The sequence below is a fragment of the Jaculus jaculus genome, chromosome 6 (assembly GCF_020740685.1).
Source record: "Jaculus jaculus isolate mJacJac1 chromosome 6, mJacJac1.mat.Y.cur, whole genome shotgun sequence".
NCBI lineage: Eukaryota > Metazoa > Chordata > Mammalia > Rodentia > Dipodidae > Jaculus > Jaculus jaculus.
The window spans coordinates 137,451,235-137,470,614 of record NC_059107.1 but is presented as its reverse complement, the minus strand read 5'-3'; the positions used below and the strand labels follow the sequence as shown (position 1 = coordinate 137,470,614).

Sequence of the window (19,380 nt, the reverse complement as noted above, 5' to 3'; positions counted from 1 at the left end):
TATTTTTAATTGGCTAACTAGGAAGTAGGTTTTTATATGGCTTTAAAATAGTCGTTAGTTTTGTTTAACCTTCCCCTACTCCCTCCTCTCCTCCTTCCCTCTCCCAGGACCTCACTTAGACCTTTCTACCCCCAGAATTCCACCCCTCTGTTTTCATATTTACTACCTCTTCCCACTAAGTCCTCTCCCCTACTGCCCACAGCCCCTTTCTAGCTGCCTGGCCAGAATTGACTCTTATTGTAACTTACATACATATCTAAAAATTTAAAGCTAGGATTTACGTATACTTAAAAAAAATACTGAGTCAATATCAGAAAAGAACACCCAGAAATAAACCTCACATAAACAGTTCAGTGATTTTCAATAAGAATGTCCATACCACTGAATGACAGGACAGAGTACCCTTTTCATGAAATGGTACTTGAAAAAGTGGATCTCCATATGCAGAAGAATGTATAGGCTGTTACTTTATACTATGCACAACATTAACAGAATGGATCAAAGACAAAAGAGTTAAAATCATAAAACTTGTAGAAGAAATAAGAAAGGTTGAAAAGCTTTAAGGCATTGGTTTTGAGAATAACTTATTTTGCCTGGTCCCCAAAGCATGAGAAATAAAAGAAAAAAAATAGATTTGACTTCATCAAAATTAAAAACTGTGTGTCAGGCTGGAGAGATAGTTCAGTGGTTAAAGATGCTTGCTTGCAACACCTGATGCAATCTCCCAGTACCCATGTCAGGCCAAATGCCCAAAGTAGCGCATGCATCTGGAGCTCATTTGCAGTGATAAGAAGCCCTGGCCCAGTTGTTCATATCCATTCTCTCTTTCTCTCTGATTGCAAATAAATAATTTTAAAAAAAAATCTCTATGCATTAAAGAACACAATTGGGCTGAGGATGTAGTTAGTGGTAGAGAGCCTGCCTAGCATGTGGGGAGCCTTGAGTTTGAGACTCAGCACTCTCCTCCCACTGCAGACCTAAATCATGTATCATATATAGTATGCCTTACACACACATAAGGTCATAATCAGCAGAGTTGAAAGGTAACCTGGAGAGTGGGAGAAGATTTCACAAATGACATATTTGATAAAGAACTAAGACCTAAAATACAGAAAGAACAATGAGAAGACAAGTCTCCCAATTAAATAATGGGGAATCTCTCCTAAGAAGATGTGCAGATGGCCAGTAAATAGATGAGAAAATGTCTGATCACTAATCACTAGGGAGATAAGGTCAAAATCATGCAAGTTCCCACCCGACACCTGTTAAGTTGGTTATGATCCATGAAAACAAACAAACAAAAAAAGCAATGAAAAAAGTAAGTGTTGGTACAGATGTGAGAATCTGAAACCCTGGCAGCCTATTAGTAGAAGCGCAAACAGGTGCAGCTACTATGAAAAACAGGGTGGTGGCTCTTCATAGAAAATTAAAAATAGAGTTACAGAATGACCCAGAAATGTAACTTTTGGGTTGAGAGCAAAAGACAGTATCTTAAAGAGAGAGCTGTCCACTTGCTTTCATACCAGTCTTAGTTATACCATTTACCCTGTGGGAGCAACCCTAAAGCCGATGGATGGAGGGATGGGTGGAGGGAGAGAGGGAGGGAGGGAGGGAGGGAGGGAGGGAGGGAGGGTGTATATTATTCAGCTTTAAAGGGAGGGAATTCTGACTTGTTATGCAACATGGATGAGCCTTGGAGCCAGAATAATAAACAAAGTAAGCCAGTCACAAAGAAACAAATTCTGGGGTTGGAGAGATGGTTTAGTGGCTAAGGCGTTTGCCTGTGAAGCCCAAGGATCCTGGTTTGATTCCCCAGTATCCATGCAAACCAGATATGCACAAGGTGGTGCATGCATCTGGAATTTATTTACGGTGGCTGGAGGCCCTGGTGGGCCCATTTTATCTCTATCTGCACTCCCTTTCAAATAAATTTAAAAAAAAATTAAAAGGAAACAAATAAATTCTGTCTAATGCCACTTATGTGAGTACCAATAGTGACTTCCTAAAGACTGAAGATAGAATTGTGGGTACCAGGAGCTGGGTAGAAGGGGGAATGAGGAGTTATTGAATTCTAGTTTTGTAAGATGTAAAATAGTGTGGAGGATGCTTGCACAAGAATGCAAAAGCATACCTGACATAACTGCTCAAAACAGTAAAGACAGAACATTGTATGTTATGTGTATGTTACCCAAGTTGAAACAACAACAAAGCTTAATTAAAAGAAGTAAGCAACTGACTATCTCCTTGATCTAAGTCCTTGTCACTATGCCTTAGTTTTACAAACCAATGAGAAAAGAAAAGTAGCCCATCACTTAATTAAACCTTAGAGACTTAAAGGCCAAAGGTATTGGCACATCACGGTTTTCTAATGCTTTAATGAACTGTATAATCCATTTGGATTCACATTCCCTCTGTGTTACTTAATTCACCCAAAGTTACTATCAACTTTTCAGTAACGATTAAAAATGTGCTACTTATTTATATTGGCACTTGACCTTAAATAGCTGCAAATTGATAAGTCAGAGCCACAGATTAGTCAGGAAATAGAAAACTGGACTTTCTTTCTTTTTCCCAATGCTGTCATTCTTAATCTGTCTCCTTGTGATAGGCTATAAGGATAATCACAGCACGGACTTGTCTCCCTTTTGTTTGTTTGTCACCACATCTAGATGCTCAGCAAACTTTTGTCAACTTAGTTGTATCCTAAGCAGAGCCACATTTGTTCTGCCTCCAAATATTCACATGGCACTCTTTCGTCTTTTAAGATGTGACACACTATTGAGCTTGGTGGTTAACTATGAAGAAAACAAGAGAAATTTCCATGGAAAAATCATCAGGAAAGAACAAAAAGGAGCACATGCTGAGGCTGGAGAGATGGATTAATGGTTAAAGCCTTGCTGGCAAAGCTAAAGGATACAGGTTCGATTCCCCAGTACCCATGTAAAGCCAGATGTACATGGTGGCATGTGTGTCTGGAGTTCATTTGCAGTGGCTAGAGGTCCTGGCACCCATTCTCTCTCTCTCTCCCCCTACCCATAAAAATAAAGAAACATAATTTTTTTAAAAAGCACACATTCTGTAACCATTGTTTGGTACCATTAACAACTGGTTTTCTCAACTGTACAAGTAGGAAAAAAGTTAAGTATGGTTAGTTTGCGATCTTTGCAGACCCACTCTACACACATAACTCCCAAAAATGCAATCATAAGATCTGGTTGAAACTAAGGTCTCCTTGGCTGCATGCTACATTCCTCCTAACTCTCACAGAGAGCCACCAAGTCACCTTTAAAACTCTACTTCTACTAGAACAGTATCATTTTTCATCATTACCGAGTTTTAATTTCTCTTACGTTAGTGTGCAGCCACATTGATGTATTGAGTCAATTAATGAAAGTTGGTTAAAAACTAACAACAAAAAAGGGAATTTTGGCTGTAAGAAGAATAGGGATTTAAAATAAAATTTAAAAAGAAGGAAAAGAAACGCAAAAGTAGTAGGAGTAAGTCAGAGCTGACCTGCAAGTCCTGGTTGGTTCTATTTCCCTTATTCTCCTCGACTCTTCCTTCTCCTGAGACCTTGGGTGACTTCTCCATGGCAACTTGACAGAGCTCCTGAAATGGAGAATGTCCCTTCAGCATCAACATGTGAAGCAAACACGAAAAGCAGAGAGGGACTGAGGGCACACAGACACTTATTTCTGGTTAAACCTTAAAATATACCCCAAATGTCACTTTACCTGGCTTCTCTCATAGTCAGACGGGTCACAGGTTGTGAAGGGGTGGATGCATTTTCTTTCACGTTTACACCAAGCACAGCCAGTTCCAGTACATGCTGGGCATCTGGCAACATGGAGAACCAACTTAAATTCTTACATTTTTGTTTATTTTTATTTATTTATTTATTTGAGAGAGACAGACAGAGAGAAGGAGGCAGAGAGAGGAAGAGAGAGAATGAGCGCACCAGGGCCTCCAGCCACTGCAAACGGATTCCAGACGCGTGCGCCCCCTTGTGTATTTGGCTGACGTGGGTCCTGGGGAATCAAGCCTCAAACTGGGATCCTTAGGCTTCACAGGCAAGTGCTTAACCCCTAAGTCATCTCTCCAGCCCAAATTCTTACATTTTTAGAAAAATGTTTATGCCCTAGAATTTCTCTCCATGATGCCACATGTAAGCATTTAAAAAAACATTTATTTGGGCTGGAGAGATGGCTTAGCAGTTAAACACTTGCCTGTGAAGCCTAAGGACCCCGGTTCAAGGCTCGGTTCCCCAGGTCCCACGTTAGCCAGATGCACAAGGGGGCGCACGCATCTGGAGTTCATTTGCAGAGGCTGGAAGCCCTGGCGCGCCCATTCTCTCTCTCTCCCTCTATCTGTCCTTCTCTCTGTGTCTGTCACTCTCAAATAAATAAATAATAAATAAGTAAATAAATAAATAATTTAAAAAACATTTATTTTATTTTATTTATTTATTTATTTGGTGACAGAGAGAGAGAGAGAGAGAGAGAGAGAGAGAGAGAGAGAGAGAGAGAAAGAGGCAGAAAGAGAGAATGGGCAAGCCAGGACCTTCAGCCACTACAAACTCCAGCCGCGTGAGCCCCCTTGTGCAACTGGCTAACATGGGTCCTGGGGAATTGAGCCTTGAACTGGGGTCCTTAGGCTTCACAGGCAAGCGCTTAAGCACTAAGCTAAGCCATCTCTCCACCACTAAGCTTTTTTTTTTAAATGATGATAATAGAGCTGGAGAGATAGCTTAGCGCTTATGGTACTTGCCTATGAAGCCTAAGGACCCAGGTTCACTTCTCTAGAACCCACCTAAGCCAGATGCACATGGTGGCACATGCATCCAGTGTTTGTTTGCAGTGGCTAGAGGCTCTGATGTGCCCATTCTCTTTCTCTCTCTCTCAAAGAAAGAAAGAAAGAAAGGAAGGAAGGAAGGAAGGGAGGGAGGAAGGAAGATAATAATAAAATCCCTGGACAGGCTAGGATCCACAGAGAAAAAGAGGACAGCTCTTTGAGGTTGGGCATAGAGTATGACTTTGTGCCCTGCTCTGGGAAGCCCCTGGGAGTCGATGGATTGTCATCATATTAGCAGAGGTGTTGCCATGGAGACCTGAAGCTGGGGTCACCTGTTGGTTGGTTGGTAACAGGAACCCACTGAATCTGCTTCTGAATCTCGTTCAGCTATTTGTCTCCCCTCAGGTAAGTCAGTCCGTCTAGAGATAGCTCTCTCCTCTCCTGCGGCCACGGCAGTGTGGCCTGGCAGGCAGGGGGAAAAGGGGGCGGGGGAGAGACAATGTGGGTTTTACAATCAAATTAAGAGAGAACTGTGTCTCCTAATCAAATAAACAATCGTGCACGGATAACCGTGAAGCACTTGAGAAGCAGGCATTAGAGCAATTGGTGTTGAAGATACGGTGGCATTAGAGCAATTGGTGTTGAAGATACGGTAAAAGAAACATTCGGGCTGGTCTGGAAAGGCAGGAGGCCAGAGGAAACCTTGACTGAGGTCTCTGGGGGTGACGTACAAGGAAGGAGCTGCAGCAGGGTTATAGCTTCTATATTCCCCAAGGGTTGCTGAAGCATTTTGAGATCCTGACCCACAGGCACGAATTTCCCTAGGAGGGAGAAATCAGACTGCCCTCCTCAGAGGACTAGGTTTGTAACCTGTAAGCTTCCCCTGGCCTCCCGCCCCCTCCACCCCCGGCTTCCTAACACAAAGCAGCTATCTATGGCAAGGCACTCTGCAAAATTGGGCTCAGAGGTCATGTTCTTATTTACCTGCCTGAGGCAAGTTATTCCTTCCACCTGGCCTTCACAGCTGTGAATATGTGGAATGGTGTTATCTTTGAAATGTTTTATTTATTTGAGAAAGAGCGAGAGGCAGATAGGAAGAGAATGGGCATGCCAGGGCCTCTAGCCATTGCAAACAAACTCCAAGACACTTGTACCACCTTGCGTATCTGGCTTTACGTGGGTACTGGGGAATCAGACCTAGGTTCTTTGGCTTTGCAGACAAGCACCTGAACGGCTAAGCATCCCTCCAGCCCCAGCCCCCAATTGGTGTTATCTTTTTTTTTTTTTAATTTTTTATTTATTTATTTGAGAGCGACAGACACAGAAAGAAAGACAGATAGAGGGAGAGAGAGAGAATGGGCGCGCCAGGGCTTCCAGCCACTGCAAACGAACTCCAGACGCGTGCGCCCCCTTGTGCATCTGGCTAACGTGGGACCTGGGGAACCGAGCCTCGAACCGGGGTCCTTAGGCTTCACAGGCAAGCGCTTAACCGCTGAGCCATCTCTCCAGCCCAATTGGTGTTATCTTTAAACTTTCCCAAGTGTAGGTGCTGGGCTGGGTTGGAAGTAGCTCCCATTCATGGTGGCCAGTCATACCCTCGAGTGACCACAGGATCTCTAGAAACACAGCTCCCTGGTGTCCTTTGCCCTGACTTCCAACTAGAATAGCGTGTCTCCATGGCATACACTTCCTGCCTTCTCTGTGCTTTAGGAGCCACCAGGAGACTGTGGTACTAACATGGGGGGGGGGGTACATAGTCGAACAAGACCAAGAGTGGTTAAAATAAAAAGGAGCAGAAGGGGGCTTGGGAGATGGCTCATTAGGCAAAGTGCTTGCTGCCTAAGCTTGCGGACCTGAGTTGAGACCCCCATAACGCTAGGTATGGTGGTGTGTGTCTGTAGTCCCGGCTCAGGGGAGGTGATGACGGGAAGGCCCTTGGATTGCCAGGTAGCTCGTTTGGCCCACTAGGAGAGCTGTAGGTTCAGCAGAGACCCTGACTCAACTGAGGAAGATCCCTAATGTTGATCTCTGGCCTCCATATTCACAAACACATGTGTGGCCACACCTACACACACACACACATGTACACCCAGACACATACAAACAGGCATATATACACACACATACCACATAACTATAGACAAAAAGAGGAAGGAAGAGGGCTAGGGATAGCTAAGTGGTTAGAGCACTTTACTATTAGCATGTTCAAGGCCCTGAGTTCAAGTCCCAGCACCCAGCAGAAAACTAGAATGGGTATTTGTTTTTTTTTTCTGTAAGGGAGACTTCGTCTTGTCTGCTCAAGCCTACTTGCTCTACTCCAACTTCTATGACTATGCATTACGGGGAAGCCTCGCCACACCCCTTATTTTGTCCTTTCTTCCAGGGTCCTCTCAGTTTGGGGAAAATATATTCCCCTGTTGACAGGGGCACTCCAGCGCATGCTCTGTCCTCAGCTGCTCCACTTTCCTTGTTAGGGCTTGAATGAGCGAGCTGAGTTTATTACCTCAGTGGCTCTCCTAGCTCCCATTAGGCCATGCTCCAAAAGGCACTTTAGAAAGTTCTAGTCCACAAAAGAGTTCTTTAGGAAATTGAGAAGTAAAACAAATAAATTAAAAGCAAAGAGAGAAATATTTAAATATCAAGGAAAATCTTACTCTCTTAATGAGGCGCAGTTGGTGAAGTTGAATCTTTGTGATAAATTCCAAGAAGGGAAGGAGAATGTCACGTTGACAACGAAGACATCTGGAGGGAATGGAGGAAAAAGTCATTTATGGTGGGTTCCTGCTACAGTCAAGCATAGCTGTAAATGCAAAGCTAAAGAAATATTTCCCCTTCTCTGCATAGAGGGCATGGGTGTGCCAGCTGTTTGCTAACATCTCAACCAGTATGTGGCTCCTTCCCCACGGGCCAGTCACGTCAGGCAGCCACAGCGCATAGCACCAGCTTCCAAACAGACTGAGCTCGGCTCTAGCTGCAAGGCTCCTACAGATAATCACCAGGAAAAGCCATTTTACAGCCCATTTACATCCCATGCTCTCGCTGGGATCACTATCTCAGCTTGTAATTGGCCAAGGCATGAGAATAAAACAAGTCACCGAGCAAGAAGTGCCTAGAATATGAAAACCAGCACGTTGGAAAGCAAAACTGGCACCTGCAGAAAAACCTGTACAGTGCAAATATTTACACCTAAGAAAACCCTAAAGTGTGGTGTCCTAGGCAGGATCCATGAATTCCTTGGAGTTAGTTGTTGTCAAATCTATGGTGAAGCGTTTCTTGTTTGCTTCCTGAAAACCTAACTACTGGTTAGAAAACCCCAAAAGAATAAATTGAGGCTTAAAACTGTGCTAAGTAATTCAGCATTAGAAAAATGCTATATTTCCTGTATTTTCTTAAACACTGATGCTATACCCAGGCACTGATGCTCAAACCCAAATGTCTATCAGAATCATTTGAGAAATTTAGGAAAATAGAGATTCCAGGGTGATGCTCCTAGATACACTGACTTAGGTCAAATGGATCCATTTCATTTCAATGCTTCCCAGGATCACATAGTCCCAGGCCTGGGTGCCATGACCCACAGCGGTACCCTTCAGGTCCTGTTCTGTCCAAGCATGTGTGCTTGTAAGGAGTAATCAGTATCTTACTCCTGTGAATTCACGGGACTACAACATGGTGCTTCTTAAAGTTGGGGCAGTGCAAGAAGTTGGCCTGACCTTGTTGGTACCTCCAAAATTAATTAAACAACAAACAAACAAATAAAATAATAAATCTTCCTAAGATTTGATTAGTGTGTGCTTCTCCAAGTCTCAGAAGTCTTACACATAGGTGCTTCTCTCCGGCAGAAAGATTGACTCTGCTAGCCAGGATTCCACCTAACAATGGGCTCACATGAAGTGGGCTTATGTGAAATGAAAATCTTTTGTTCTAAAGACAAGGAGGTTTGGAGGGCTGACATGACCTCTCAGCAGGAGCATTTGAACAGACACTTGATGAATGCTAGTGAAATGAACATGTGGACACTAAGCACCGAGGGACTCCTAGGAAAATATGTCTCTGTGGAATAGGCGAGTGTCCAGGGAGGATGCTCACAGAGGTCACGCTCTGCGGAGCGACACCTATGCGCAAAACATTGGGAATATGGCAAGGAAATGAACATTCGTGATCTCTCCTCTGGACGCTCTGGAAGCACTTGTAGCTCTTCTGGAAGAGTCAAAGCCCTGAGGTGAGACGACAGGGCGGTAGCGGTACACTCAAGGGACACCGTCAGAATGGCTTAGCTCAGTCTACCACTGGGTACGAGACAGGAGTGCCTGTGATAGACCAACAAAGTGACAGAATGCCTGGAAAGGATAGAAACTGGAAAGCCTGAATACAGGACATGTGACTTTTCTCTAATGCTTCAAAGCACAAAGGAAACAGGACTTGATGGTAGAGGTGATGCCACTTCAAGAAGGCCACAGAGCCCGGGCATAGTGATTCCTACCTGTGACCTCAGAATTTGGGAGGCTGAGGCAGGAGTGCCACTGTTACGTTTGAGGGTAGTCAGGCTTATACAACCTTGGCTATGGGTTGATACGCTGTGACGGCACACACACTACAAGTTATGGACCACGTTTTAGCAACAGTCTTGGCTAATGGAGCCCAAGAGGTGGGGCGTGAGCTTGTTCGCCTGCTCAAGAACAGGCAGAACATTCAGCCAAAGGTGGGAGAAGAGCTGGCAGCAATTGTTGGACGTGCTCATGTAGCCAATTAGCTTTACAAGTGAATCTTCAGTACTTTAGTCATATTTTATAGGCAAGCAATGTTTATATTTTCATGACCAGAAGTGTGTTTTAAAAGCTGAAAAGTGTGGACAGAGCGGGAAACTGAGAAAAATTTCCAAGCAATTCTAGACTCACATGGCTACCATAAGTCCAATGGCTATGAGGCACTTTTAAAGCACGGGTCTCTGACCACATGCATTGAGCTCTACCTCAAGGGATGAAGGATCAGCTGGGTGCTTTGACGTGCATGTTGATGTCCCCTCAAAATCTGGTAGTATTTGCTAGTATTATGAGGTACAAACTTTAGGAAGTGGTTAAATCATGAGCGCTCCACGTTCATGAATGAGATTAATGCTTTTGTCAGAGATGCTTGAGACAGTACCCTTGTCCCTACAGCAACCAGGTGCTCAGGCAGACACGCACAGGGAATAGTTTAGCCATCCAGGACACTGTTTGACTTGATCAGTAGGGCATACCCTTATCCTAAACAATGTACTTAGCAAGCTGCCAGGACCCCTACCTATACTGAGCTGCATCTATACCCCACTCCATGCAGTGAATTCATTTCCCCATCCCCTTAGTGACCATTATTCACAGTCAATACCTATTCAAATATATTCCTAGGCACAGCCAGTATCAGAATGGCAAGGGGGTCATCCAGTGTGGACTGTGTCATTCATGTTGATCTCTAGCTGCAATACTCTTCTCTGGCTCAACTCTGGTCATCTTCCAGCCTTAGACTAGGATCAGTTCCTTCCAGAAGCCATCCTTGCCCCCTCACCCACCTGTAAGCCAGGTCTCCATGGATGTCTCTGGTGCTCTAGGTTGCCCACATTCACACAGCATACTACAATGAGCTACTTGTCCATCTCCACCCTCCTGTGTTATAAGGATCCTGAGCAGGGGTCAGTTCAATCTGCTTCCGCCTTCATATTCCTCAAACTTAGTCCAGGGACTTGTCCACAGGAGATGGTCAGTCAACACTTACTATATGAAGGAAGGCTTGCAATGAACTTAAGCGGGCAGGACACTGGCTATAACATCTTCTCATCGCATCTAGGCTACTCCTTGCCTTTCTCTGAATTACCTGAGTCACTTAGGTAGACTCAGCCCAGGGGTGTCTGGCTTTACTGAGTTCTCCTGTCCAACACACCCTCCTTTCTTTCATCTGAGAGTGGGGTGCTAGAGTTCGCAAATGAGGTGCAGCCAAGGAAAAGAACCCAGAGGGAACCAGGAGAGTGAGACACACTGGGGGGAAACCATGCAGATTCCCAATTACTGAACACCACAGGAGCCTTTCCTTTCTTGACTTTATAGCCAAGCCCCGAGGAGCCCACTTACTGTAGCTTGGTCTGGTGGGGATGCTGCAGGTACATGTCCGGTTCAGCTGGCTTCTCCCCTGACACAGCAGCTTGTTGGTGTCCACATTCTTCACTGTGCACTCGGAGTGTCTCGGAGAGACACTGCCCACCATGGTTACTGTGGTCTGCACGCGGAAGAAGGCACAGAAAACACATGGTTCATTTTGTATCACTGCATCCATTGTAGAGCCTCGGGAAGGAGAATTTCTCAGAAGCCCTGGCTTAATGAATAGATATCTTATGGGCTATTTGACTTGCTCTTTTGTGAATTGCATATTCCTATTTCTTTGACCATATTTCTGCTCTGTGTGTTTTTCTTATCAATGTTAAGAGTTCTCTGCACACTGTAGATATTAATCCTTATCTATCATATTTATGACACATATTTTCTCGTAATCTACTGCTTGTCTTATAACTTTTGTTTAGAGAAGCTCTTTCTTACCCTGTATACATCTTTTCATGTAATCAAATACAGGGTGTTTTGTTTTGACCATGAAGTGCTTCCCAAACTCTGGCTTATAGATAAGCATAAAATCATTCCATCATCTTCATTGTTTTATTTTCTTAACTTAATTCTTTAATCCATCTGGAATTTATTTATATATATACAAGGTGTGAGATGAGTCCAATTTTATTTTTAGCCAGATGGATAATCAGCTATGTCATAACTGTATACAAAAACAAAACCAAAAAAGGACTCTTTACTTAGGTAACTTTTTTTTTTTTCGAGGTAGGGTCTCACTCTGGTCCAGGCTGACCTGGAATTAACTCTGTCATCTCAGGGTGGCCTTGAACTCATGGCAATCTTCCTACCTTTGCTTCCCAAGTACTGGGCTTAAAGGCATGCGCCACCACACCCGGCTTACTTAGCTAACTTTTGTAATACATAATAACATATTTTGAAACTATTACCTAAATTCTGCTCAGCGCCAGATCTAATGACCAACTTCCATTCCAATGTCACCAAGCTTTAAACACCTTGGCTTTAGATATGTTTAACATCTGATAAGGCAGATCTGGCCTTATGCATTTTCATGGGAATTCCTAGACATGATTCATCTATCTGAGCTTTAAAATTATTTTATCCAAAGACTACTGGGGAGATTGTGAGTCTAACTAAAATTATAGTAGGTGTGTACATTCATTTAAGATAAACTTCTGGCTGATCTCTTTGATCCCATATGGAAAATGTAAGGTGTACTTAAGAAGATGTTCCTCAACTTCCTGGGTGTTAAAAATACCTTTGTCACCTCTTTAACACCTATGAATGTTATTAGATAATCGCTCAGTCTACTTTTAAAACAAAGATTTAGTGTGTGTTCAAATACAGAATGAGATTTGGAGGGAGGGGCTTTGTGTGTGCGTGTGTGCGTGTGTGTATGTGTGTGTATGTGTGTAGAGGCACACCTGTATGTGCACAAGGAACACACAAAGAAAATCTTGAGAAAAGGAACTCTTGGAATTTCATAGCAATCAATTAAATTTTCCCAAATGAATTGTGTAAAAAGGAAGGCCTCTAGTTGTCCTGCTCAGGAAGAAAATCAAGGGGACTAATATGGTAGCCATGGATAGATACGCTGGCATTGGGCATATCAGTGGACCTGGTAGGAAGGTGGGCCAGGAATGGGACGCTGGAGCTGGAGGGGAAGGAGAAAGTGGAGAACTTATGTCATGACAGACAACAGAAGAGGAGTCCTCAAGAAGGCTGCCAATCAGCCAAGTTAAATGAAGACTTTAGAGGGGTTACATGGAGTTCAGCAGTGACCTTTCAGGGGACTGTGGAGTAGAAGCTAGTTGGAGCTAATTTAAAAACAGGAGAAAGCATATTGTTTCAGGTGCAGTGGAAAGAAAGAGCAGCCAGGGGCTGAAGGAATTTTGCTATGACTGGGTTCTAGGTAATTGTGGTCAGCAGGCTGATGTGTTGGCTTTAGAAACCCAGTATGTGAATCCTTATCAGGATCATGGCTTTCTTGAGATCAGATGGACAGAGAGGTCATAAAGACACGTTGAAGTAGCAGAGGCCAGTGAGTTAAAAAGGAGATATAAAGGGAAGAGAAAGGAAGGGAGGAGGGTACTTAATAGGTTGGTATTGTATACATGTAACTACAATGATTGAGATGGGGAGGTAATATGATGGAGAATGGAATTTCAAAGGGGAAAGTGCGGGTGGGGGGAAGGGAGGACATCACCATGGGATATTTTTTATAATCATGGAAAATGTTAATAAAAATTGTGAAAAGAAAAAAAAAGACACGTTGAATGTAGGGATATTTGGAGGGTCAGTTAGTGGTAATATACATGTGCACAAAGGATTCATTGCTAGATAACCTTGCTATATAACTTGTATGTTGACTCATAAGAACCTTATTTTCCTTAACCTGTCCTTGTGTTGCCTCATGGCTTGGTCATTTCAAGGTGCCTAATTCTATAAATGCTACTGCAATAATGTTATATGCATGGAGTTTTTCTCATTTCAAGTTACCACCTGAGGACTCTAGGCCGGGAATTAATGTTTCAAACAAAATGAATATATTTATGACTTTTGAAATATACTGCCACATAGCTTTCCAAAAGGTTGTGCTAACTGGCACCACCAACACTAGGTGATGGCATAACTTACTACTGCTTTAATTTGTATTTATTTCATAAGTAGAGCGATTGGACATATTTCCGTCTTTACATCTATTTTCCTGAACCTTCCTTTATGAGAACATGTGCTTTTGTCCACTTGGTTCTTTGTGTCTTAATATTCTTCTTTTTTTTAAAGTGAATATTTATTTACTTGAGAAAGATACAGAAATAGAGAGAGAAAGAGACGCAGAGAGAAAAAGAGAGAAATGAACGACAGATGCATGTGCCACCTTGTGCATCTGGCTAACATGGGTATTGGGTAACTGAACCTGGGTCCTTAGGCTTTGCAGACAAGTGCTTTAACCACTAAGCTATCTATCTATTCAGCCCCTTAATGTTTTTCTTTTTCTTAGTTTTGTTATCATGAAGCATTCTGTCTATAGAAAATATTTTTCTGAAGTATATGCTTTAGTTAACTTTTATTTTTCCTTGAATAGACTTTTTCCCTGTTCTGGGGTTGGGACCTTATACAAACTAGGCAAGGCCTCTACTACTAATAACACCCCCAGCCTAAGATAATTTTTACAGTAAATTTATTATATGAGTATTTTGATTTTGTTATTAAGTACTACATTTTCTAGAACTAAAAAAATTATCCTGCTTTCAAATTATCTGATGTTCAATTCCATTTTCTATTAGTTTTCTGTTTTTTTATTTTTATTTTTGGTTTTAGAAGGTAGGGTCTTGCTGTAGCCCAGGATGACCTGGAATTCACTATGTAGTCTCAGGGTAGCCTTGAACTCATGGTGATCCTCTTACCTCTGCCTCCCAAGTGCTGGGATTAAAGGCATCTACCACCATGTCCAGCAGTTTTTCTGTTTTTAAATTCCTTAATTTGCCTAAATTTCATTTTTATACTTAATGTAAATTATTAATTCAATTTTTTTCAGAGTTTATGTCAGTTATCTACATACTTTTTCAAACAAAAATATTCTTTTATTTTATAATATTTTATTTTTAAAATTTGTGTACTTATTTCTGAGTTGTATTCTATAGGTCCATATTACTATATTATTTTATTTTTTATTTATTTATTTTTTAAAATATGGAACCCTTCACGAATTTGCGTGTCATCCTTGTGCAGGGGCCATGCTAATCTTCTCTGTATCGTTCCAATTTTAGTATATGTGCTGCCGAAGTGAGCACCATATTACTATTTTAAAATCAGAAAATAGATCGAATTGTTGGTGACATACACATCAACTATATTATATATACATATATATACACACTATACATATGTATAAAATATTCAATATTTTTATAATAATATCTTTAATGACAATGACATAGTACTAGTCAATGGAATTACCTAAATAAATAACTCTTTAAAAAAACATATTTTGTGGCTGGAGGGATGGCTTAGCAGTTAAAGCATTTGTCTGCAAAGCAAAAGGACCCAGGTTTGATTCCCCAGGACCCACATAAGCCAGATGCACAAGAGGGTGCACGCATCTGGAGGTCGTTTGCAGTGGCTGGAGCCCTGGTGCCCTTTCTCTTTCTCTCTCCCCCTCTATTTCTCTCTCTTTCTTTCTGTCAAATAAATAAAAATAATTAAAAAACATTTTGTATTTTCTCAATGACCTTATACTAATTTACATGTTTATGATATTAACTTAAAGAAAATGCCTACTTAGATTTTACTTGACATTACATGAAATCTAGAAATATAATTTGAGAAAGAAGTAGTAACTTTTATAGTATCTTTCCAAAAAACAAAACCAGACTATTTCTGAATAGATTTGAGATATTTGTCACATCTTCTAAGCAAACATCTCCTATATATTTATTTTTCATGTTTATGTTTTTAAATATTTTATTTTTATTTATTTGAGAGCATAAGAGCGAGGTAGGTAGTTGGATGGATGGATGGTAGGTAGGTAGGTAGGTAGGTAGGTAGATAGATAGATAGATAGATAGTGAATGTGTGCACCCGGGTCTCTTGCCACTGTAAATGAACTCCAGAGCGTGCACCATCTTGTGCATCTGGCTTATGTGGGTCCTGGGAAATCGAACCTAGGTCCTTTGGCTTTACAGGCAAGCGCCTTATCCTCTAAGCCATCTCTCTAGCCCATGTTTATGTTTTTAATTGCTATGCTCTAATCATGATGAGTTGTAAAGTAGCCTCAATATACCACTATTCTGCTAATTGCTATAAAAATGGCTTAAGACAAGCTATGGCAAAGCGAAAGCCAGTATTTATGGTAGCTGTCTCCAATATGTGTCTCTTAGTAAAAGTGACTTCAAAATTTAGAGACATACATTTCTCTCTGTGCTTGTGTTGAATGGTGAGTGAGTAGGATTTTTGTGTGAATTAAAGTTGAAAGTTTGCATTACCTGACACATGGCATGGTTGTTGGCACCTGAGCATATATTAAACATCTAGATTATACTTATTCATTCGGATAGTCTTATTTTATTATTATTATTATGCTTATTTATTTGACAGAGAGAAAGAGGGAGAGAGAGAGAAAAAATGGGCACGCCAGGGCCTCCAGCCATTGCAAACGAACTCCAGATGCATGTGCCACCCTGTGCATCTGGCTAACGTGGGTACTGGGGAATAGAACCTGGGTCTTTTGGCTTTGCGGGCAAACACCTTAACTGCTAAGCCATTCCTCCAGCCCAGTTTTATTATTTTTAATTTGACAGGTGAGTCAGACCTAGGAATTTGCACAAAATAAGCAAGGGCTCCACCACCAAGTTGCATCCCTAAGCCCTGGAATAGCTTTTAAAGTGAATATGTTATGATTTGCATATATGTAATAACACAGGATTAGAAAATAATGATATCCTTCTATGCTTCATCCCTTTATTTCTATTCCTATTTCTATTGCATTGCACAGAACTTTCAAAAACAATGTTGACAGACTCAGTGCTATTGGAATCTCTTCTTTCAGTTAGAATTTGTGACAAAATATGTTTTGTGAGAAATGCTTTATATTCCCATATCTGTAATAGTTTTGTTGGTGACAGCCATTTTTACTGAATGTTAAAATCTCTATAGATGGCTGGAGAGATAGCTTAGCGGTTAAGGCGCTTGCCTGCGAAGCCTAAGGATCCATGTTTGATGCTCTAGATCCCACATAAGCCAGATGCACGAAGGTGAGGCAAGTGCAAGGTTGCACATGCCCACTAGGTGGTGCAAGTGTCTGGGGTTCAATTGTAGTGGCTGAGTCTCTGGTGCACTATTTCTCTCTCTCTCTCTCCGTAAGATAAAAAAAAAAATCTCCTTATAGGTATACTAGTGTGTATAATGCAACAACAGGATCATGTCATACATGGTGACATGAGTTCAGTCTTCACCTCCATTCTTTCCCTCCTGGTCTCGGCTTTTCCTCCTCACTGCATCAGCCACTTTCACTAGGGGAGCCACACTGACAACAGGGTATGACTTCCCCCATTTTATTCTTCATGCTCAAAGAATCACATGAGATATATGTACACAAGGGACATTTGTGAGCAAGATCAGACCATGCTCTGGATACTTTTTCTGCATCTTGCTGAAAAATAAAGTCCTCTTAGACTAACTAGAATTGCTCTAATTGTTTCTTTTTAATGTGGATTCCACAGGGATGATGAGATATACTATTTTCTAGCCAGTTTATATAAATTAACAAAGCGTCTTGTGAACAAAAATTCTGCAATATGTGGGTTTATTTTTTTTTTCCTGTGTCTGCAAAGGTAATAGAATGTCACCAGGCATTTGACTCCAGCTGATGGAAGGAAGCTAGGACAACTAGAGGGCTGCCATCTCCAAAGGTCAGAGTCAAGTATGATTTAAACGATGACCTCAGACTTTCAGGTACGTTACAGGTGGGTGTAATGGTGGGAAATATTTCAAAGAGCTGGTAAAATGGCTAAGGTGGAGTGGGGAAAGAAATATGTCTTGTCGATAGTATTAAAAGAATCTGCAAAGGGGAAAGTGTGAGGGGGGGAGGGAGGGAATTACATGGGATTTTTTTTTTTTATAATCATGGAAAATGCTAATAAAAATTAAGAAAAAAAAAAAAAGAATCTGTTCACAGGAACTAGGGATTGTGGCTCAGTGGTAAAGCACTTACCTAGCATGCAAGAGGCCCTGGGTTCAACCCCTGGTATTGCAAATCCCGAGATGGTTTCAAAAAAATGCCTCAGTGTAATATGATGGAGAGTGGAATTTCAAAGGGGAAAGTGTGTGGTTTTGTTTTTTGGAAAGATACCATAAAAAGTGTATTACTATAGGATATTATTTTATACTCATGGAAAATGTTAATAAAAATAAAATAAAATAAATAAGAAAACCCCTTCCTTCCTTTAAAAAAAAAATTGCCTCAGTGAAATTACTAAATTCTTGTGTCTTTCCCCTTGAGAGTGTTGGTAAGCCAGGGAGAGTAAGGTAATGGCTGTGTGTGAAGACTCTGTGAGGACGAGGGTAAGACATGTGGGACTCAGAGTGGAGAAATCACTGATGGTTGTTTGGGTATAAGCATTTTTGAAATATTTCAGATGAGATATAAATGGTAATTAAGTTATGCCAGTGAACCTACAGATGAGCAAGCAAATTATATAGACAGCATTACAAGTGACTTCCTCTCACTTCATGGAGCTAAAATATTGCCCCTAAGGTTGTTTTATTTTTCAATGACAAGAAGGAAAAATCTTGCATAATCTTAACCACTTATTAGAGTCCTAAGTCAAGGATTCTGTTATTTTCTACCATTCTTTATTGGTACCACAGTAAGCTGCATTTCAAACTAATAAGAAATACAAATTTGCATGTACCTGAGCATCTTTTACCCTGAATCTGTTCCCTCTGGCTTGGGAAAGACAGGTTTCTGTGAAGTTTTGGAAATCACCCCCATACCAGAAGACAACAGAAAGTGACAACCACCAAATAACGTTAAACCCATCAGTTCTGATCTGTTATGACTTGAAAGCATTGTTCTTATATTATTTATCACTCATTAAATGTTCTGGCTCTCCTTTATTAAATGTTAAATCATCTTAAGTGGTATGGTTCTTGCTATTTGAAATGGTAACGTGTAAGAGAGAAGAGAAAGTGGCCCATTTGCTTGTTAATGTGGCATTCAAATAAAACACAGAGAGAGCAGTAGACAGGTTGACTGGCTGCTTATGGGGACTCTGTACAATTATTCATAACACAAGAGCCATAATTAAGGGAAAAATATCTCTTCACCACACAAGGAATTCCATTTTCCTGCAGGGTAGCATTGGTATGTGCATCAGAAAATGCTCAAATATGCTCATTGGTTCCTATTCTCAGCCAATGTCAAGACTTTCTGAGGGACTGAGGGACCCACATTACCTACATTGGTGGGTTTACTACTTAAGGTCATGTGTACAGGACAGTTGCTAGAAGAAGCCATCAAATGAAACAAAGTTCTACACTTCAGCCACAGTCCAGGAACCTGGTTGACCAGAAGTCTAGACTTATTTTTCTCTATTTTTAAGATAAGATGTATTTATGTTCCACCAAAAGTCTATCTTCTCTTTGACTTCAACTAGGAAGGGTTATCTTCAACTCATTAAGATTATAAGCTCTGGCTGGAGAAATGACTTAGTGGTTAAGGCACTTGCTTACCTGCAACAGCAAAGGACCCAGGTTCCATTCCCCAGGACCCATGTAAACCAGATTGCACAAGGGGGCGCATACATCTGGAGTTCGCTTGCAGCAGCTGGAGGCCCTGGTGCACCCATTATCTCTGTCTTTCTCCCCATGCCTATTTCTCTCTCAAATAAATAAAAATAAATAAAATATTTTTTTTAAAAGATGACAAATGACAAACTCCATGAGGACAGGCCCGTGATATGACAGGGTTACTAATGTATCC

At 41.4% G+C, this 19,380-nt stretch overlaps 1 protein-coding gene and 1 non-coding gene across 2 annotated transcripts in view; both read right to left on the bottom strand.

Moving 5' to 3' along the window:
- Plxnc1 (plexin C1) overlaps positions 1 to 19,380 on the bottom strand; it is a 181,198-nt gene that overhangs the window by 82,199 nt on the left and 79,619 nt on the right. The window contains exons 6-9 of the mRNA XM_004650180.3: positions 10,896 to 11,040; positions 7,446 to 7,533; positions 3,735 to 3,837; positions 3,514 to 3,609 (exon numbers count right to left, since the gene is read on the bottom strand). Coding sequence (XP_004650237.1) covers positions 3,514 to 3,609; positions 3,735 to 3,837; positions 7,446 to 7,533; positions 10,896 to 11,040 — 432 coding nt within the window. The remainder of the gene's footprint in view (positions 1 to 3,513; positions 3,610 to 3,734; positions 3,838 to 7,445; positions 7,534 to 10,895; positions 11,041 to 19,380) is intronic.
- Positions 14,586 to 14,692, bottom strand: LOC123461786. Its single transcript, XR_006637851.1, has one exon. It is a non-coding gene; the product is annotated as a U6 spliceosomal RNA (small nuclear RNA).